This window comes from Microcaecilia unicolor, chromosome 6 (assembly GCF_901765095.1).
Source record: "Microcaecilia unicolor chromosome 6, aMicUni1.1, whole genome shotgun sequence".
Classification (NCBI taxonomy): domain Eukaryota; kingdom Metazoa; phylum Chordata; class Amphibia; order Gymnophiona; family Siphonopidae; genus Microcaecilia; species Microcaecilia unicolor.
This window is the reverse complement of record NC_044036.1, coordinates 101,144,773-101,166,708: the sequence shown is the minus strand read 5'-3', so window position 1 is coordinate 101,166,708 and position 21,936 is coordinate 101,144,773. Positions and strand designations below refer to the sequence as shown.

At 46.7% G+C, this 21,936-nt stretch overlaps 1 protein-coding gene across 2 annotated transcripts in view; it reads right to left on the bottom strand.

Annotated features, from left to right (window-relative positions):
- The window catches only part of PTPRC (protein tyrosine phosphatase receptor type C), a 291,837-nt gene extending 273,091 nt beyond the window's left edge, over positions 1 to 18,746 (bottom strand). For both annotated transcript variants that reach the window (XM_030205809.1, XM_030205811.1), the window contains exons 1-2: positions 18,678 to 18,746; positions 18,488 to 18,591 (exon numbers count right to left, since the gene is read on the bottom strand). In XM_030205809.1, coding sequence (XP_030061669.1) covers positions 18,488 to 18,560 — 73 coding nt within the window. In that variant the 5' untranslated portion in view covers positions 18,561 to 18,591; positions 18,678 to 18,746. The remainder of the gene's footprint in view (positions 1 to 18,487; positions 18,592 to 18,677) is intronic.
- Positions 18,747 to 21,936: the final 3,190 nt, after the last annotated feature.

Here is a 21,936-nt window from a genome sequence, read left to right as displayed (position 1 = left end):
AGTTGAAGCGGCCTCGCGAGACTTCAACTCTCGGCAGCCATTTTGAATCGGTGCCGGGACCATCACCAAGGAACAGTATGCAGGCGCTGGAAGCAGGAAAGAGGGGGCTCTTTCATACCCCGAAGAGGTCGCTAGACCACCAGGGCAGTATAGTAAGGTAAGAGGAGGGGAGGATAGGACACCACTAGGCCCGTCTGCCTGCCCGTTTGTCCGGAAATCTGGACAAACAGGCAGGCTGGCAAAACCCGCCCAGTTGCCCGGCCATGTCCTCAAAAAGAGGACATGTCTGGGTAAAACCGGACTTATGGTAACCCTACTTAAGGGTAGCTCACATTGATAACTTCCCTCCTTACAAGCTATGTGACCAAGGTATAAATTTAGAAAAATGTAAATGTCAAAAAGGCTTCACAAATGAAAGAAGGAACAGAAAATGATATTTACCTTTCTTTTGTACCTCTGAAAGGATCTAGACAGAGTAGTGGCACTATTAGTACAGTTCTCAAAGAATTTGCTAGGTAACTAAATTGATATCTGGCTACATTTTCCTCCATTTAATATGCACATGGATATATATGTACCAGGGGCCTTCTGCCTGCTGCTCATGATTGTGCTCATTTAGGGACTGTCCTTCCCCCCCCCCCCCCCCCTTCCCATCATCAGCTGTGTCCATCATCATGCAAAGTTGTTTGTTTGTTTCCCACTGCAGCTCCTTGTGACTCTGATCATGTCATTTAGCCCTCTGGGCAAGTACCTGAATATAATAAGTAAACCGCTTTGATTGTAACCACAGAAAGGCGGTATATCAAATCCCATCCTCCTTCCCTTCCTTAAAGGACTGATCATTTCCTTCCTTCCCACCCCAGATCTAACATCTCTCTCTCCTCTTCCCTGGGTCCATTATCTCTCTTTCTTTCCTGAGATCTATTATCTCTTTCTCTTTCTCTCGTCCCTCCCTTCCATTATCCAGCATCTCTCCCCCCTCCCCTCCACCCCCCACCCATGCTCTGACCACACTCCTCCTCTATGTAGGCGTAACTGTAAAATACGCACTATGTAAGATGTGGGTGTATTTACAGAATAGTGCTTAGGCAGGATTTTGGCATTCAGGGCTAGATTCTATATATGGTGCCACAAAAATTGGCTAAAAAAAACTCCACTATTCTATAAACTGTGCTTAAAGTTAGGCGCTGTTTATAGAATGACGCTTACACCCAGGGGTTGCGCGTAAATTTAGGCACCGCCATATGCACCAAAGAAATCATGGTGCAAATGCCCACACCTAAATTTACGTATGGAACTTCCATATTCTGTAATTACATGTGTAACTCAAAACCACTCTCTCAATCTACTCTGAAATACCCATGACCCTCCCATTTCCGCTCCCCCTTTTCTTGGGCCATGCATAAAATTTAGGTACGGATCCCACACCTAAATTTATGCAGGTAAGTTGTAATTAAATCAAATTAGTACCAATAACTTCTTGTTAAAAAGCCAATTATTGGCACTAACTGGCTCGTTATGTAATTAAATTGCACGTACAAATTTGGCACAAGCCCAAAATTGTACATGTAATTTTTATAGAATTTGGGGGTTAATACGCATTTGTGATTTGGCATATATATTGTGTTCTGCTTTTGTTTTTGTAGGGGAACAGCCTTCAGAAAGCTTAGGGCAAAACTTGTCAGCAATGTAGTCCCTGTACCAATGCTGGAAACCAGCTTTAAAGCTGCTACAGTTGCTATTGCTTAGGTTCAAGCTAAGTGCTTCTCCAACTTTTACATTTATGTGTTTAGTTAATGAGTTAGAATATAAATTAAGAAAGACAATGTTTAAAAAATTCTTTCAAAATTTAGAACCAATGATGATTTGCTACATAAAGCTTAGGTAGCAATGATTTTATGAGCCACCTGAGTGGTACTACTGAGGTTCTTGAAATTGGTTTCTAAGGTGTTTCTTAATATTACAGTAGAGTTTTGTCTATTGGATGATTATATGCTCTACTTCTATTACTTGATACTTTTTGAGCCTCTTTGTGTATTACTCTAATGAATTACATATGCAGTTGCCCTCGGATTCTATATGCGGCATCCAAATTTGGACACACTGCTGAAATGCATATGCAACTTAATTGGCTAATGAGCTGAATATCCCCTAACATAGTAACATAGTAAATGATGACAGATAAAGACCTATACAGTCCATCCAGTCTGCTCAACAAGATAAACTCATTTACATGGTACGTGATACTTTATATGTATACCCGAGTTTGATTTGTCCTTGCCTTTCTCAGGGCACAGACCGTAGAAGTCTGTCCAGCACTGTTCTTGTACTAAGTTCTGAAGCTAATGTCGAAGCACCTTAAAATTTACATTCCAGCCCATCCCTATCTATTCAGTCATGATCAAGGCATAGACCGTAGAAGTCTGCCCAGCTCTCGTTTTGTTTCCCAATTACCGGTGCCGTCACCCAATCTCCACTAAGATTCCACGGAACCATTCCTTCTAAACAGGATTCCTTTGTGTTTATCCCATGCATGTTTGAATTCCATTACCGTTTTCATCTCCACCACCTCCCTCTCCGTGAAAAAATACTACCTGACATTAGTCCTGAGTCTGCCTGCCTTCAACCTCAATTCACGTCCTCTAGTTCTACCGCCTTCCCGTCTCCAAAAAACCTTTCCCGTCTCCCTCTAACCTTTCAAACAGAAACCGGCTATCTTGTGGGCATCCAGGGGCAGAGTGAGCACTTATCCAGTTAAGCACTGATATTCAACCCTTAACCAGACAAGTTAACTGCACAAATAGGACCGCATAAATAGCAGCCTTATCTTTTGTCCAGTTTAACCAGGTAAGTGCCAGCCATCTGCACATACCTGGATATTTAATGCTGGTAGCCGGACATGGCCCTGCATTGCATGTCAGGACTTATTTCTGTCCAGTAGAGATGGGTGGTCAGAAAAGTCTCATTTCAAGTTGTTTCCCATGTCATTTGGGGGAACTTCAGTTTTGTTTGGAGGTTGAGTTTTTGTTTGGAGGGGGGGAGGTTCTCTCCCTCTCTTGTGTCATCACGGATGACACAAAACAAAAATGTTCTGGCCCGTGTTCTCCCCTGCCCTTCCCTCCCATTATCCAAGGCCCCCCTTCTGGCCTCACCTCCCCATGGTCACCACTTCTGCCTCTCCATTCGGACACCTGAGCCCGAGACTAGTGTAAAAGTTAGCAGCCGCCATATTAGATGGAACCATGGCCATAGGCAAGAACGAATGGATTTTACTTCTGCCCCAGCTAACCCCCACTGGACCACCATGGATTAAGCAGGCTGCAGGGAGTGGGAGGAAGGTCCCGCAGCGAGGGAGGGGCAGAAGTGGTGGCTGCAGGGAGGGAAGGCCAGAAGAGAATAGCAGGAGGGCCACGGGAAGGGGGCCTCTTGCATTCGTGTATACTGCACACCTATGTTATAGAATACCGCTGAATGCATGGCTAGTACTTACTGCATAACTGTAATAATCATGCACATAAATGCTATTTAGTGCTTACATTTAGGCACTAAAGTTATAGAATGAGGCGGTTAGGGGGTAATTCTATAAAGAGGATGCCTACATTTAGATGCAAAGAATGCCAATACAGTACAGTCTTGATTATCCAACCTAAACGGGACCAACCCCTCAAACAGCACATAAACAAAGGCATAGAGTTCCCAATTTTCAAAAATTGTTCTAAAACAAAGATTTTTCATAGAAATAAATGTGATTACATCACCGGGGGTGGGGGTTCTGTTGGATTTGCCGGATGGTCGGATTAGCAAAGGTCAGATAAACAGGACTGTACTGCTCTTCGCTGTTCTATAAAATGGCGCCTAAATGAGATGTCGCATAAGTTGAAAGTAGGTTGCACCCTAGTGGAGTTTGAGCAGAGTGTGAGCAGGGTGTACAGTTGCACATGTAAGTGATAGAATACTATCATTTACACCAGGGGCATAGCCAGACCTCAGCGGGAGGGGGGTCCAGAACACAAGGTGGGGGGCACATTTTAGCTGACCCCCCCAGCCGCTGACCTTCCACCGCCACTTTTAACCCACCACCACAGCAAGGGACCTTTGCTGGTGGGGTCCTCAACCCCCGTCAGCCTTAGTCTTCTTCAGCGCCGGTCTCCGGCACGTTCGCTGATCCGTGCTGCGAGTCCTGACATCCTGCACGTCCTACACATTCCATAGGTACCTTGCTGCGGGTCAAAAGTGGCGGGGGAGGGTCGGTGGGGTAGAAAGTAGAGAGGGCCAGGACTAAATCTGTGGGGGCCCATGCCCCCGTGACCCCACCTAGCTACGCCGCTGATTTACACATGTTTTTTAAAGTATAGAATAGCGCAGAGCTGTAATACAGTACAGTCCCATTTATCTGACCTTCGCTAATCTGACCATCTGGCAAATCCAACAAACCCGCCAGTGCAAGCATTTGCACCCCCCTCTGAGTCCGTTGTAAATGGTTGCGCCTATATTATTGTTATGACCCGTTAGTGGTGAGCCCCTGTGCCCTGACTGAGCACGGCAGAGATGGAGTGACACCGCACTCGGTCAGGCAGCCAGACAACCCCTAGCTTCACCTGGGAAGCGACCACCGTTCACTGGGAGTTGAGCCCCCAGCTGCAGGCGGCCACCAGGACTTCAGGAACCGGCGGGGTTGCACAGCCGCTTACCAGGATAGCAGGAAACAGACACAGTCCAGAACCAGTACTCCAACAGGCAAAGAAATAGTCAAATCAGTCCAGAGTCAAGGCAGGCAGCAAACAAACGAAATCCGAGATAACTAGTCAAGGTCTGGTACACAGGAAAAACAGGAACAGAAGGAAGTCGGTGAACAGCACTCCTACAGCAACTCCTCAGAACAAATGAGGCCGAAGCAATGAAGGCCTGGAGGCAGTGCTTTAAATAGTGAAGTAATCTGAGCAAACCAAACTCAGGTGAAGCCAACATGGCTGCCCCCATAGGAGATCCTCCCAAGACCAAATATGGAGTTCCTTCCTGATCTCATTATACAAGATGGCCGCCCCCTCCTGAGCTAGCCAAGATGGCCACTGCCCGTGCTCTAAGCCGGATGATGGCTGCCAGACTTGGGAAACTGAAACCGACCCATCCTGGAGAAACATCAAAAAGCCGGCTAGCTCTACTGGACCGCACCTCGCCGGCGAATCAGATGCGCAGGCCTGGAATCAGGTGAGGAACGTAACAGTATCCTCCCCTGACTCCTCCCCCATCTTCCTGGTCCGGGTCGATTAGGATGGAGGGAATGGTACTCACGGACCAGGTCTGGAGCATGGACGTTGGTTGCTGGCTCCCAGGAGTTGTCTTCGGGTCCGAAGTGTTTCCAGGACAACAGGTAGAACAACCTCCCTCCACGTAGCTTCGAGTCCAGAATCCGGTCCACCTCGTACTCGGGGTCTGGATCACTCTCTGGCACGACCACCCTCTTGGGTTCCGGATGCCACTTGGTCCTGCGGAAAGGTTTCAAGAGAGACACGTGGAAGGCATTGTGTACTCTGAGTTGACCTGGCAGGTGCAGCCGATAAGTCACTGCGCCTATCCTGGAGCGCATCGCAAACGGCCCGATGAAGCGAGGGGCAAACTTGAGTGATGGGAGCCGCAGCTTTAGGTACTGGGTGCTTAGCCAAACCTTCTCTCCTGGCTGGAACGTGGGAGCCGCTTGCCTCTTGCGGTCGTACATCTCCTTGGCCTTGACCGCTGCCCGGCGCAGCTGCTCCTGAACCTTCTTCCATGCTTCCTGAAGGGTTCGGACCGTGGACTGAACTTGAGGTGGAACCTCAGCGGGGAAAATTGGTGGAGGTAGACGAGGATGATGCCCATAGATGGTGCTGAAGGGTGTAGTCCGGGAGGCTGAATGCAGACTGTTGTTGTAAGCGAACTCCGCCCAGGGTAGCAGGGTGGACCAGTCATCTTGGCGCTGATTCGAGTAGGCTCAGAGGAACGCCTTCATGGTTTGGTTGACCCGTTCCACCATCCCGTTAGTCTGCGGATGGTACGCTGAGGAAAAGAGAGTGGTTACCCCAAAAGCTGAACAAAGCGCTCTCCAAAAGCTGGAGGTGAACTGAGAGCCCCAGTCACTGATGATCCTTTGGGGTAATATGGAGCCTGAAGATGTGGGTGATGAAGCTGGTGGCAAGGCTGGCTGCAGTGGGCAAGGTCTTCATTGGAACAAAGTGAGCCATCTTGGAAAACCGGTCTATCACCACCCAGATGACGGTGTTGCCCTGGGAGGCCGGCAGATCAGTGATAAAGTCTATGGACAGGTCCTCCCAGGGCTGCTGTGGTACCGGCATGGGCTGCATCAAGCCCCACCGCCTCTGATGGGAACTCTTAGTTCGGGCGCATACCGGACAGGTGGTCACATACTGCCGCACATCCGGCGCCATCCGCGGCCACCAGTACGACCGGGAGATCAGATGGAGGATCTTGTGGAACCCGAAGTGTCCGGCGAATTCAGAAGCGCGCCCCCAGCGCAGCACCTTCCTCCGGAGACCCACTGGTACTGCCTTCTGGCACGCGGCACTCGCCCCGGATATGGAAGGAATGCAGGCCGGGTTCAACATGGGATATGGCTCTTCCTGGTCCCCGGGAGCCTCGAAACTATGGGACAAGGCATCCGCCTGGACGTTCTTCTCCCCTGGTCTGAAAATCAGGCGGAAGTCGAAGCGTGCAAAAAACAGAGACCACCGGGCCTGACGAGGATTCAGTCTGGTAGCATTTCGGAGGTATAAGAGGTTCTTGTGGTCGGTGATCACCGTCACCAGATGTGCTGCTCCCTCCAGCAGGTACCGCCATTCCTCGAAAGCCAACTTGAGCACCAGAAGCTCCCGGTCTCCCACTGTATAGTTTTGTTCCGCGGGGGTGAACTTACGGGAGAAGAAGAAGCAGGGATGCTTCTTCCCGGCAGCAGATGTCTTGGAGAGCACGGCCCCTACTCCCAAGGCTAAGGCGTCTACTTCCACCAGGAAAGGCTGGGTAGGATCCGGACTGCGGAGGACTGATGCAGAAAGAAACGCTTTCTTCAAGGTGGTAAATGCAGCAACCGCCTCTGGCGTCCAGTTCTTGACATCGGCGCCCTTCCTAATGAGGGCCATTAAGGGAGCCGTGATGAGGGAGTAGTCCTTGATGAACTGTCGGTAGTAGTTGGCGAACCCCAGGAACCTCTGCAAGGCCCGCAGGCCCTGGGGAGCCGGCCAGTCGCGGATTGCAGTCAATTTCCCAGGATCCATTTGCAATCCAGTGGAGGACACAATATACCCCAGGAACAGAAGACTCTGCTGGTGAAACGAGCATTTCTCCAATTTGGCATATAAGCGGTGCTCCCGGAGCCGCTGGAGCACAATGCGGACATCGGACACATGCTGGTGCAGTGAGGCAGAGAAAATCAGGATGTCATCCAGATACACTATGACAGAAGTGTACAGTAGATCTTGAAAAATGTAATTCACGAAGTTCTGGAACACCGCAGGGGCATTGCAGAGTCCAAATGGCATAACCCGGTATTCAAAGTGCCCCTCGTGAGTGTTAAAAGCCGTCTTCCACTCATCCCCTTCATGGATCCGCACCAGATTGTAAGCCCCGCGCAAATCCAGTTTGGTGAAAATCCGGGCTCCTTGAAGGCGGTCAAACAACTCCGGAATGAGTGGAAGCGGATACCGGTTCTTAATGGTGATCTTGTTCAGGCCCCGATAATCTATGCAGGGGCGAAGGGAACCGTCCTTCTTGGACACAAAGAAGAACCCGGCCCCTGCAGGAGAAGTGGAGGGCCAGATAAACCCCTTGAGATTCTCCAGAATGTATTCTCTCATAACACAGGACTCCTCCCGAGATAATGTATAAAGATGCCCCCGAGGTGGCTCTGCACCTGGCAGAAGATCTATAGCACAGTCAAACGACTGGTGTAGGGGTAAAGTATCCGCTGCCCGGGCGCTGAACACATCCTGGAAGTCCTGATAGTCATGGGGTATACCCAGATAACCCCTTCTGCGGGGTTTGCAGTGACACAGAGCAGAGTGGCATAGGGGTCTTGACTCGCAGGAGGCAGTGCTCAAAACATCAAGAACCCCACTGCCCAATCTCACTGGTAGTCCAGTCGATTACAGGAGCGTGCAGCCGGAGCCAGGAGAGTCCCAGAATCACTGGATGGATGGCTCGGGCGAGAACAAGAAACTGGATCTTCTTCTGATGCAGTGCCCCCACCTGAAGATGGATGGCTGTGGTAACCTGAGAAATAGTCCGGGGAAGGCTGTCCCCCTGGATGGAGGTGACCCGGAGCACCGGCTGACAGGGTAGCGTGGGACTTCCCAGCTGGGACAGGAACTCTGCGTCAATGAAGTTCCCTCCGGCCCCGGAGTCCAACAAGGTTCTAGTCTGAGCCCGACGTTCCCCATCTGGGAGCAGAACAGGAACTGAGAGCAAATTGTTCGGAAGGGAGGCCAACCGGCCCAGAGCCACTCCCTTCATGGGGCTCGGGCCGGAGCGTTTCCCGACCCCTTAGGCTTGTTTGGGCAACTGCCTGAGAAATGGCCGGCTTCCCCACAATACAAGCACAGACGGTTTCGGAGTCGATGATTTCTTTCTTCCTTGGACAGGCGATGTCGGCCCGTTACCATGGGTTCATCCTGGGTTCCTTCCGAACCTTCCTCGTGGAAACCACGTGCCTCTAGATGAGGAGGCGGACCTCCGGATCTCTGCCGCGGCCGCGACATGCCTCTCTCCTGGGCTCGCTCCTGGTACCGGATGTCAATCCTTGTGCAGAGAGCAATAAGGCCATCCAAAGTGGCCGGAATCTCTCGGCCGGCCAACTCATCCTTGATTCGCCTGTCCAGTCCTTGCCAGAAAATGGCCGTTAATGCCTCCTGGTTCCACCGGAGCTCCGCGGCCAGCGTGCGGAACCGGATGGCATACGCCCCAACCGACCCGGAGCCCTGCTGAATCCGCAGCAGTGCTCCCGAGGCAGAAGATGGTCGGCCAGGTACGTCGAACACCATCCTGAAATGCCGCAAGAACTCCTCCAGGTTGGTCAGTATCGGGCTCCGCTGTTCCCACAGCGGAGATGCCCAAGCCAGTGCGGCACCAGACAACAGAGAAATAATGAAAGTCACTTTAATTCGGTCGGAAGAAAAAGCATCCGGCTGTAACTCAAACAAGATCTGACATTGGTTAAGGAACCCTCTGCAGGCTGCTGGTGTTCCATCAAAGCGCGGTGGCTCCGGGAGACGCAGACGTGCGGTGGAAGCCTCTGCTCTAGATCCTAGAGGACCCGCAGCGGCCTGCTGCTGGGCCCGTAGAAGTTGATTGCAGACGTTCTTCAGTATACTGGACAATTGGGCTATTTGCGCCTGCTGCTCCTGTACCGCCTGAGCCAGCTTAGGAAGCTCAGAACCGTCTGGCGAGTTCATGGCTTCGGCCTACTGTTATGACCTGGTAGTGGTGAGCCCCTGTGCCCCGACTGAGCACGGCAGAGATGGTGTGACACCGCACTCGGTCAGGCAGCCAGACAACCCCTAGCTTCACCTGGGAAGCGACCACTGTTCACCGGGAGTTGAGCCCCCAGCTGCAGGCGGCCACCAGGACTTCAAGAACCAGCGGGGTTGCACAGCCGCTGACCAGGATAGCAGGAAACAGACACAGTCCAAAACCAGTACTCCAACAGGCAAAGAAATAGTCAAATCAGTCCAGAGTCAAGGCAGGCAGCAAACAAGCGAAATCCGAGATAACTAGCCAAGGTCTGGTACACAGGAAAAACAGGAACAGAAGGAAGTCGGTGAACAGCACTCCGAAGGCAACTCCTCAGAACAAATGAGGCCAAAGTAATGAAGGCCTGGAGGCAGTGCTTTAAATAGTGAAGTAATCTGAGTAAACCAAACTCAGGTGAAGCCAACATGGCTGCCCCCATAGGCGATCCTCCCAAGACCAAATATGGAGTTCCTTCCTGATCTCGTTATACAAGATGGCCGCCCCCTCCTGAGCTAGCCAAGATGGCCGCTGTCCGTGCTCTAAGCCGGATGACGGCTGCCAGACTTGGGAAACTAAAACCGACCCATCCTGGAGAAACATCAAAAAGCCGGCTAGCTCTACCGGACCGCACCTTGCCAGCGAATCAGACACGCAGGCCTGAAATCAGGTGAGGAACATAACAATTATACGCATTTATTTTCACTACTATGCTAGATTATATAAAGGAAAGTAGGCACCTACTCCACTTTATAGAATAGGCTCCAGACAGTCACCTTCCCAGTGCAAAAAATAGGTTCCCCTTTATGGAAGTGCCTTCCACATAGCTGCCACTCAACTCTTAAGTCCCTTTGAATATCCTGCCTTACATTTATTTTATTTTAAATGCTTTTATATACTGCCTTTCTAACAAAAATCAAAACAGCTCATAAAGATTACATAGGAACCATAATCAGTATCATCAGAAGAAAAGATCCCAAAGAAATCCAATAATATAAACAAAAACTTTTAAAATAAACAGTAGCTATTGAAATCTCCCCTCGACCTCATCAAATTATAACCAATCCCCTTCCACAACACTCTCCACATCAGAGTAAAGTTTTCAAAATTGGGAACTGGACCACAAACCTTCAAACTCAAACTAAACAGAGAGAAAACTAAATTCTTGATCTTATCCAGCCTGCACAACCCCACATCTCACCAAAACTTTACAATGAATCACCAAACCTACTAAGTTAACACAACTAAAAATACTGGGTATCATTCTTGATAAATCAAGTATCAGCAGTTATATCACAATGCTTCAAAACACTGTGGAAACTGAGAAAGAGCAGAGACTACTTCCCTAGATAATCATTCTAGCTAATAGTACAATCAATGATATTGTCAAAACTAGATTACTGCAACGCAGCATATGCAGGGTGCAAAGAAAACACAATAAAATCATTGCAAACTGTCCAAAATACAGCAGTAAAGCTGATATTTAAAAAAATCAAAATACAAGAAAGCAACCCTCAATACTTGTAATGTTACACTGGTTGCCAATCAAGGCAAGACAAATCTTCAAAATAAGACAGAATGGGTGGATAAGAGACCCATTCGGTGAGTATAAGGGGAGGAGAGGAATGAAAGACAAGCTTGAAGACAGGCTGGGTGAATGAGAGAGAGACTGGGAGAGGAGACGATAGTATCTTGAGATTGTGGGGATGGGGCTGCGGGCTGTGTGTTTTTTTCCAGCTCCATGCAGTGTACGTTGAGGTCCTGACTTAGTACACATTTTATCCCATAGAAAGTGACCTTAGAATGTCAGATCTTAAAGGAGTTGTGGCAAAACTCAAAGAGGGTCTCCTCCCTAGGGCTAGCCCAACCATTAGGCAGGACTAGACTGAGACCTAGGGCAGCAGCTGCTGAGGAGAGGTGCAAAGAACAACTGCAATCACAGTAAAGCAATAAGTCCTGACAACTACACAAAGTCAAAGAAGTAACAGAGTGCACATTTTCAAACTGTCCATTTATCCATCCAGATTATTCTGGGAGAGGGTGGTGTTAGAGTGATCATGATTTGGGGGGATACCAACAGGCTTATTTTGAAAGAAAAGGGCGCCCATCTTCCAACACAAATCAGGAGATGGGCGTCCTTCTCTCAGGGTCGCCCAAATCGGCATAATCGTAAGCCAATTTTGGGCGTCCTCAACTGCTTTCCGTTGCGGGGATGACCAAAGTTCACAGGGGTGAGTCGGCAGCGTAGCAAAGGTGGAACTGGGGTGTGATTAAGAGATGGGCATCCTCAGCCGATAATGGAAAAAAGAAAGGCGTCCCTGACAAGCACTTGGCCGACTTTACTTGGTCCACTTTTTCTTGCGACCAAGCCTCAAAAAGGTGCCCGAACTGACCAGATGACCACCGGAGGGAATCGGGGATAACCTCCCCTTACTACCCCAGAGGTCACCAACCCCCTCCCACCTTAAAAAAAAAACTTTAAAAAATTTTTTTTGCCAGCCTCAAATGTCATACCCAGCTCCATGACAGCAGTATGTAGGTCCCTGGAGCAGTTTTAGTGGGTGCAGTGCACTTCAGGCAAGCGGACCCAGGCCCATCTCCCTCCTACCTGTTACACTTGTGGTGATAAATGTGAGCCCTTCAAAACCCACCAAAAACCCACTGTACTCACATGTAGGTGCCTACCTTCACCCCTTAGGGCTATGGTAGTGGTGTACAGTTGTGGGGAGTGGGTTTGGGGGGTTCAGCACACAAGGTAAGGAAGCTATGCACCTGGGAGCAATTTGTGAAGTCCACTGCAGTGCCCCCTAGGGTGCCAGGCTGGTGTCCTGGCATGTCAGGAGTCCAGTGCACTACGAATGCTGGCTCCTCCCACAACCAAATGTCTTGGATTTGGTCGTTTCTGAGACAGGCGTCCTCGGTTTCCATTATCACTGAAAACCGGGGACGACCATCTCTAAGGGCGATCTAAGGACGTCCATCTCTAAGGTCGACCTAAATGTTGAGATTTGGGTGTCCCCAATCGTATTATCGAAACGAAAGATGGATGCCCATCTTGTTTCGATAATACCCGCCCCTTCACAGAGACGCCCTGCGAGGACGGCCCCAGGAAAACTTGGGCGCCGTGTTCAATTATGCCCCTCCAAGGGACCTGAAAGTTAATGGTGGAGGGGGTGCAAGGTTTAAAGTTTGCCTAGAGAATCTAATATCCTTATACTGGCCCTGCTCCTCCTCTTTTTCCCGCTACTCTTCACCTTTGGTTGGGGATGGTGAAAATGGAGTCAGCCACAGGCATCCAAGTTTTGGGACTGGATCCTAGATTCAGAGAAAAGTTTCAAGGCCTGGCATAATGACACATTGCGAGGAGATTTACTGTCAACAAGGATAGGGGAGTCAGAACAGAGAGCACTATACAAAAAGAAACTGCAGCTATTTTGGAGACAGCAGCCTATAGACAAAGATCATAACAATTGACATCAGCAAATCATAGACAACAAATGCAAGATCACCCTCCCTGGCTCATTTCCTGAATAACATACAGCCCTTAGGAACTCTCTAAAGCTAAATGGCCCACTGATTAAGCAAAAGTGTAATTTCAAAGGTTGTATCTCTACTCAGAGCAAAGCCCTGTGAAATGCATATGGTCACTGTTTGCAAGGCCTCATTCCAGTTTTAGCCCTCACTCCTACGAACTGCAGCAGAACAATATGTACATCCAGATTTCTAAAACTGGATTTTGGAGAAAAAAGTTTCTTCTAATGACAGAACCTTCTCTTGGAGGTCAAGTCACCACCTGAGATCTTTGCTTCCACTTGATGAAGTAGCATATCAGTATTTTGTGAATATCTGCTGTCATAAATGATCAATCTAGGTGGGTTATGGCACCAACATACAGTGGTGGAAATAAGTATTTGATCCCTTGCTGATTTTGTAAGTTTGCCCACTGACAAAGACATGAGCAGCCCATAATTGAAGGGTAGGTTATTGGTAACAGTGAGAGATAGCACATCACAAATTAAATCCGGAAAATCACATTGTGGAAAGTATATGAATTTATTTGCATTCTGCAGAGGGAAATAAGTATTTAATCCCTCTGGCAAACAAGACCTAATACTTGGTGGCAAAACCCTTGTTGGCAAGCACAGCGGTCAGACGTCTTCTGTAGTTGATGATGAGGTTTGCACACATGTCAGGAGGAATTTTGGTCCACTCCTCTTTGCAGATCATCTCTAAATCATTAAGAGTTCTGGGCTGTCGCTTGGCAACTCGCAGCTTCAGCTCCCTCCATAAGTTTTCAATGGGATTAAGGTCTGGTGACTGGCTAGGCCACTCCATGACCCTAATGTGCTTCTTCCTGAGCCACTCCTTTGTTGCCTTGGCTGTATGTTTTGGGTCATTGTCGTGCTGGAAGACCCAGCCACGACCCATTTTTAAGGCCCTGGCGGAGGGAAGGAGGTTGTCACTCAGAATTGTACGGTACATGGCCCCATCCATTCTCCCATTGATGCGGTGAAGTAGTCCTGTGCCCTTAGCAGAGAAACACCCCCAAAACATAACATTTCCACCTCCATGCTTGACAGTGGGGACGGTGTTCTTTGGGTCATAGGCAGCATTTCTCTTCCTCCAAACACGGCGAGTTGAGTTCATGCCAAAGAGCTCAATTTTTGTCTCATCTGACCACAGCACCTTCTCCCAATCACTCTCGGCATCATCCAGGTGTTCACTGGCAAACTTCAGACGGGCCGTCACATGTGCCTTCCGGAGCAGGGGGACCTTGCGGGCACTGCAGGATTGCAATCCGTTATGTCGTAATGTGTTACCAATGGTTTTCGTGGTGACAGTGGTCCCAGCTGCCTTGAGATCATTGACAAGTTCCCCCCTTGTAGTTGTAGGCTGATTTCTAACCTTCCTCATGATCAAGGATACCCCACGAGGTGAGATTTTGCGTGGAGCCCCAGATCTTTGTCGATTGACAGTCATTTTGTACTTCTTCCATTTTCTTACTATGGCACCAACAGTTGTCTCCTTCTCGCCCAGCATCTTACTGATGGTTTTGTAGCCCATTCCAGCCTTGTGCAGGTGTATGATCTTGTCCCTGACATCCTTAGACAGCTCCTTGCTCTTGGCCATTTTGTAGAGGTTAGAGTCTGACTGATTCACTGAGTCTGTGGACAGGTGTCTTTCATACAGGTGACCATTGCCGACAGCTGTCTGTCATGCAGGTAACGAGTTGATTTGGAGCATCTACCTGGTCTGTAGGGGCCAGATCTCTTACTGGTTGGTGGGGGATCAAATACTTATTTCCCTCTGCAGAATGCAAATAAATTCATATACTTTCCACAATGTGATTTTCCGGATTTAATTTGTGATGTGCTATCTCTCACTGTTACCAATAACCTACCCTTCAATTATGGGCTGCTCATGTCTTTGTCAGTGGGCAAACTTACAAAATCAGCAAGGGATCAAATACTTATTTCCACCACTGTACATAATAAAATCAAACATAATGAAATATAAAAAACAAACTAAGTAAAACAATCAAAAATCAAACCATTGGGATCTCCATTTAATTTTCAATTCAAATCTGAGTCACATTTTCAGTGCCTACACACCTGTACTAAAGAAAAGCTTGTACAAATAAATGTCTTGAGCTGTTTCCAAAACTGAATCAAAGACTCAGTACATCGAATCTCAAAAATAATACAGTAGATTCCATAAGCTAATTGTTTGGTTTATATTGTTCGCAAATACTTCAAAAATTATTGAGAAGATTCTAAAAAAAGGATATTCAGGGTGTGCAGGAAATGAAACATGACTATCCTCTCCATGATTAGACTTTACTCTGCCTCCAGTCCTACCCCTAAATATATTTACTCCAGTTTAAGGTCGGTCCAGGTGGCCTCCATTTTGTCTGTGTAGAAACCACTATTTCCCATGGGAGGAAAAATATTTGTTTTTCTCCTATGAAAAATCATGAGAACCAATCCATAAATCACAAAAATAATGTCAGGAGAAAGGCCTACTTTGGATCAGTTTTGAAACAGTTTTAAAGAGATGTACTGGAATTACCACAGCAGGTATGCATTGTTCACAGAGGATAATGCATAGATAAAGAGAGCAGCCATTTGACACAGATGAGATGCATTTTGTATTTATTTGGCAGAAGTAACAGCAATCTGTATAAAATGGCTACAAGAGAGAGAAATTTCTATTTCCACTAGGCCATCTTCAAATCTAGGCTAAAAACCCACCTCTTCGACGCTGCTTTTAACACCTAACCCTTCAACTGTCCCCTATCCCTGATATGTCCTGTCTGTCCTAACCCTTATCCCTTACTTGTCCTGTCAGTCTGTCATAATTAGATTGTAAGCTCTATTGAGCAGGGACTGTCTCTCCATGTTCAAGTGTGAAGCACTACGTACGTCCGGTAGCGCTATAGAAATGATAAGTAGTAGTAGTAGTCTTCCTAAGGAAAATACAGACTGTTGATACACCTCAGTGGCTCTAAGAATGAATCTAATTCTTTTGTGCATATCACAGGAAACACCATGTCTTCTACCGCAGAGTATTTTATTCCAGCTAAGATTTAGGAATGCTGGCTGTGATCAGATACCTGAGTTGATTAGTTTGATCATAACTTTCATCTTCCAGTTCCAATATAGAGACTTTGGATATCAGAAAAGGGATTTAAAAAAAGGTTATGCCTCATTATTTGACTATTATTGTGTAATTACTGTTATTTGGTCGACTGTGCAATCACTACTTAAGTTTCAAATAGTGGGAGAATTTTTCTTTTGTCAGCCTTCCTCAGTCTCCTTTCCAGTTCCAAGAATTGAGCCCATAACGCATAGATCCAACTAGCATTGCAGTTAATTTTGAAGCAGCCATCATTTCTAAAATTTAGAAGTATTTACTATGAAACAACAAATGAGGACGCAGCATTAACTTGATTCAGAAGACAGTTATGTATCCTATAATCCAAGATTTACAGTCAAGAGATAACTCAGTAAACTGTCATGACTCTCAAGTCTTATCATGATGCTTTTCATTGCCTCACTTTTTTGAGGGAGGATGAGGGAACAGTTTGCTTTGTGTTTTTAATGGTTGTAAATCACTTTGATGGCATCTGTGAAGCTTGTAGGTGGTATTTGAGTTTTAAGTAGATAAATAAATAAGCCAGCAGAAGATAGTTGAAGAAAAAGGAATGAGAGGACAAGAGGGGCAGATTTTTTGTTTTCCTGCTTTATTTTGTGCTTCTCGTTGACCTGTGCTGAGCCACAGACTTATTCATCCCAGTCCCAGCTTCCTCCCAAGATATCCAAATGAATACCCACATTTCTCTTGAAATTTATGTATTTATTTATAACATTTATACCCCACATTTTCCCACCCGTTGGCAGGCTCAATGTGGCTAACATCAGTCCGTAAAGGCAATCGCCAATCCGGTAAACAAACAAATGAATTATAGTAAGGTGAATAGGAAGGATAGTAATTACAAAAGACGAGGGAAATGAGGGGAAGGGTAATAGTCCATCAGGTCCATAAATTAGTTGTATTCAAGGAATTATGGATTTAAGACGGGTCCATTAGGGTAAGCCTTTCCAAATAAGCTGGTTTTAAGAGATTTTCTGAAGTTCAGATGATCATGAATAGATTAAGATTAAATTAAATTAAGATGGAGTTGATATTTAAAGGGTTTGTCCAGATAACATTTGAAGATGGCTAGACAAAACCCAAGATCTAAATCTCTTTCTCACCTCCTGGCTAAATATAGTCAGGTAAAAAGATTGGCATTGGATACATTGCTGAGGTACAATTCAGCGCCCTCAGAAATACATCACCTCCTTTCTTACCTCCTGGCTAAGTCAAGCTGTAGAAATAGCAGGTATATATAATTTTAATGTTAATATCGTTTGAGGGATTCTTATGGAGCTAGACCTTATCAGTCCAGAGTAAAGTCAAGGTGTAGTGTCTAGCATTAATGAACCCACTGAGGATATTGAGAATGATATATTATTTCCTGCATATGCCAAACTTTTCACAAGAAAATATCATACCTTGCTCTTAATTTATACCTAGGGCCATCACAAAAGTCGGACAAGAAGAATAACTAACCTAGGCACCATGCTGTGAGAGAGGCCTATGCCAGATTTTTGAATCTATATGCAAGAATTCAAGCACAAACAGAAAGGGGAATGCTGAAAGCAAACTTTACATTGGGCTCCATTTTGTCTAGTCACTGCCCTGGTTGTAGTTCATATAACTGTGTCCTAGCAGCATACGCCTTTCACATCTTTGAGTTTCAACATTTTTAATAATCAATATCCCTGGATCCACTTTTCAGAACATCATAACTTCTTTGAAAATATTATTTTATATATCACCATAGTAATAAGAAAGAAAACGACCAAACTCTACCACTAGCATATGGTCATTAAAATGTATGCAGTGTAGTTTTACAGCTAGCTCTAAAATTTGAGGAAGTGAGGGTTTGTCTTAAAATCATGAAGTGGTTGGATAAAACACTAACTTAAAAATTCAACGAAAGAACATATTAGCAAGTGGTGTATATTCATATCTTCTTCAGGAAAGTGCTAATTCAGCACCAAATATAAATGCCAACAATGTATCATTTTGCGCGCACACAGAAGAAAATATGGAACTTTTGTCAAGTTCTTTAATAATGCGTTGAAGACTATTAAGAATCATAGCAATTCCGGCTTAGCAAAGAAAGATTTTGCTTAATGAAGTTGTGCAGAGGACATAAAAGATGTCTAATTTTTAGTACAAATCATCACAACAGACAAAACAACAAAACTTCCTGAGAGGCACCCATGCTTCTTGAAGCTGGTCCTACATTATCAAATTTATGAATATCTGACAAAGCAGGCTACACTTTGAAAGCTTTCCACAATCTAAAGATACTGCAGTTTATGAGATTCGGGACCTGTGGTACTTTGTCAACACGTTTAATGAAAGATGAGATATCACTTACCATTGACAAAGGCACCCTGGTCCAGAAGAACGAAACCAAGTATCAGCAATTTAACCCAGAAATCCATGGTCATTCAGAGGGATAAGGAAAGAACATATGCCCAGCTGTAAAGAAAAATATGTTATCTTACAACAAAAGTGTGTTTTTTTTTAGCAAAAACTGAATCAAAAGCGGGAAGCCATAGACGTACATTGCCTGCTTATCACTCAGGGTACTGCTTCCTCTGTTACCCAAGGACTAACCGCTTGCTAGCTCTGCAGCCAGCAAAGATATGTCAGATGCAGTTTCACCTACTTCAAACCCTTCAGTTGTATCATTCTGCTTTCAGGAAGTCTCTATTTTACTTGACTTCCTTTAAGACAGTAGAACACACCAAATCATTTCTTTCTTTAGAATGCAAAAAGCATTTTTTTAAAGCAACAACTTAGAGAAACCAGAACATAAGTTCATCATTACATGTTAGTTCTGTCAAGAAATGTATCTATCATTTATTGATTCTCTTCTCATCTGTATACTATTCATAACACTGAAAATAATGGGGCATTGCAAAACAGAAGGAACTGACACGAAGAGCAGAAGATGGTAGCTTTCATTAGGACATAGCACAGAGTGTAGATAAAGTGAGTACAGCACTTTTCTATGTATATCAGCATCTACCAGAGGCTTTCAGCTCCAGAGGGGTCTGGTTTTCAGAGCAACCACAATATGCAAATTAACCCTATTGGACCTGTGGTTCTCAGTCCAGACTCAGGACACACCCAGCCAGGTTTTCCGGATACCCCCAATGAATTTGCATACAATGGATGCAGTTTATGCAAATTTATCTCATGTATATTTATTATGGATATCCTGAAAACCTGACTGGCTCATTACATTCCTGGGACTGGGTTGAGAACCCCGGTATTGAACAAATTGGGTGCAAATTGTAAGCCCCTTTACTCTTGTGGGGCTGGCAGCGCACCTCTCACTTCACAGATCCACTTTCACTGTGACCTCCCATAACTGCCCTTTTGCACTACCTTGTTTTGCCTTTTATCAAGCTTCTCATTCCATTTCCATTTCTCTTGTAGAGTGGGGCACTCTGTCCTCCAAATACTGCATGGCCTCGGTGTCGTGGAAAAGCTCCTCACCCTGCTCCTGTGTCCTCCTTCCCAACAATTCAGTCTCTTCTGCTATTAGCTGCTCTGGGGATAGCCCCTCCCCCCCAGCTTCCATTTGGAGGAGGCATGACATACTGCTTTCTTAGCCAAGGGAATTGGACTTCATCCCTCTCATGCCCTCTGTCTGCATGGCAGGATAACTCGGTCCCTACCTCAGTGGGGAAAATCCTGGTCTTCCCTTCCTAAAGACACTCTGGGGGTGTTTTACTAAAGCTTAATTCGAGTTATCTGAAGCAGGGCCCATTTTATTTCTATGGGCCCAGCTGTAGATAACTCGAGCTAAGCTTTAGGGAGATTGTGGATGCCTGTCAAAGCGTCTTGCTCAGACATATGGTGATGGAACCCATGAGGGAAGGGTCAATGCTGGATCTAGTGCTCACTAATGGAGGTAGTGTTTCCGATATCTGGGTGGGTACCCACCTATGTAATAGTGATCATCACACCATATGGTTTGATATTTATTTATTACATTTATATCCCACATTTTCCCACTGATAGCAGGCTCAAAGTGGCTTACATAAATCTGTAGTGAGGCTACAGTGCAAGAAGAACAAATTATACAAATTGAGAATAAGATAGGAAATAGCAATTAAACAGCAATAAGCATGAGATAATAACAAGTAATTAGTGTCCTTGGATCTTATTAATGGTAAGAGATTTATTTAAATTAGGTTGAACCTGGGGATATAAGGGCGAAGGTGGAGTGTGATGCACAAAACTCAAAGTACTGGATTTCAGATGTACTGATTTTGATAAAATGGGGGAACACCTGAAGAAGGAGCTGTTGGCATGGGAAGACGTAGGAGCATAGGCGTAGTTTGACTGTTTCATTTGGGGGGGCAAAAAATGGGCGGAGCATATTAGCATATCATTTGCATATATACATATGCAAATGAATATGCTAATATGGAGGAAGGAAATGAAATTTACAGGCAAAATATCACAGATGCACATTTCAAAAAGCTGACACATTTCAATTAATAAATTATGAATAAAATAAACTTTTATTTACCTTTGTTGTCTGATCATGTAGTTTTTCTATTCGCTTTGATCCCAGTGTCTTCTGTTTTATGCAGTGTCTTCTTTCCAGTAGGCTTCCCTCTGCTCCCCACCCTCCCAGTCCCATCCATCTCTTGCTCCTTCCCTCTGCTCCCCACCCCTCCCAGTCCCATCCATCTTCTGTTCCTTCCCTCTGCTCACCATCCCTCCGTCCCATCCATCTCTTGCTCCTTCCCTCTGCTGTGCCTGACCTCTCCAAATCCCATCCATCTCCTGGTCCATCCCTCTGCTCCCCACCCCTCCCAGTCCCATCCATCTCTTGCTCCTTCCCTCTGCTCCCCACCCCTCCCAGTCCCAACCATCTCTTGCTCCTTCCCGCTGCTCCCCACCCCTCCCAGTCCAATCCAATTCCTGGTCCTTCCCTCTGCTCCCCACCCACCCCTCCCAGTCCCATCCATCTCTTGCTCCTTCCCACCCCTCCCAGTCCCATCCATCTCCTGCTCCTTCCCACTGCTTCCCACCCTCCCAGTCCCATCCATCTCCTGCTCCTTCCCACCCTCCCAGTCCCATCCATCTCCTGCTCCTTCCCACTGCTTCCCACCCTCCCAGTCCCATCCATCTTCCCTCTGCTCCCCACCCCTCCCCCCCGCGCGAGGTCCAAGATGGTGACTCCGTTTACCCCCTCTCTTCCTCCCTCCCTCCCTCCGGCGCAGGCAGCAGTCTTTTCCAGCGTTCCTGGCAGCTGTAGCGATATACACGCTGCCTTCGGTCTGCCCCGGAAGCCTTCTCTTCAAGTTCCTGTTCCCACCTATGCGGGAACAGGAACTTGAAGAGAAGGCTTCGGGGCAGAGCCAAAGGCAGCGTGTACAACGCTACCGCTGCCAGGAACGCTGGAAAAGACTGCTGCCTGCGCCGGAGGGAGGGAGGAAGAGAGAGGAGTAGACGGAGACGCTCCTCTCCGTCCGCTTGGCTTCCCTGCCCTCTCTGTCTGCGTCCCGTCGAAAGGAAATGACGTCAGAGGAAGGCGGGACGCAGATAGAGAGGGCAGGGAAGCCAATCGGACGGAGAGGAGCGCGTGCCTGCATGTGTTTTTTTTTTTTTTTTAAACTTTTTTTTTTTTTTTTAACTAATGGCGCGGCAGCGCCTCGCGTCGTTTGGGGGGCACTGCCCCCCCTCGCCCCCCCCAGTCTACGCCTATGCGTAGGAGAAGTGGAAAAACAGTGGTCCAAGCTAAAAGCTGCTATAAATACGGCGACTGATCTTTTTGTGAGGAAAGTAAACAAAAACAAG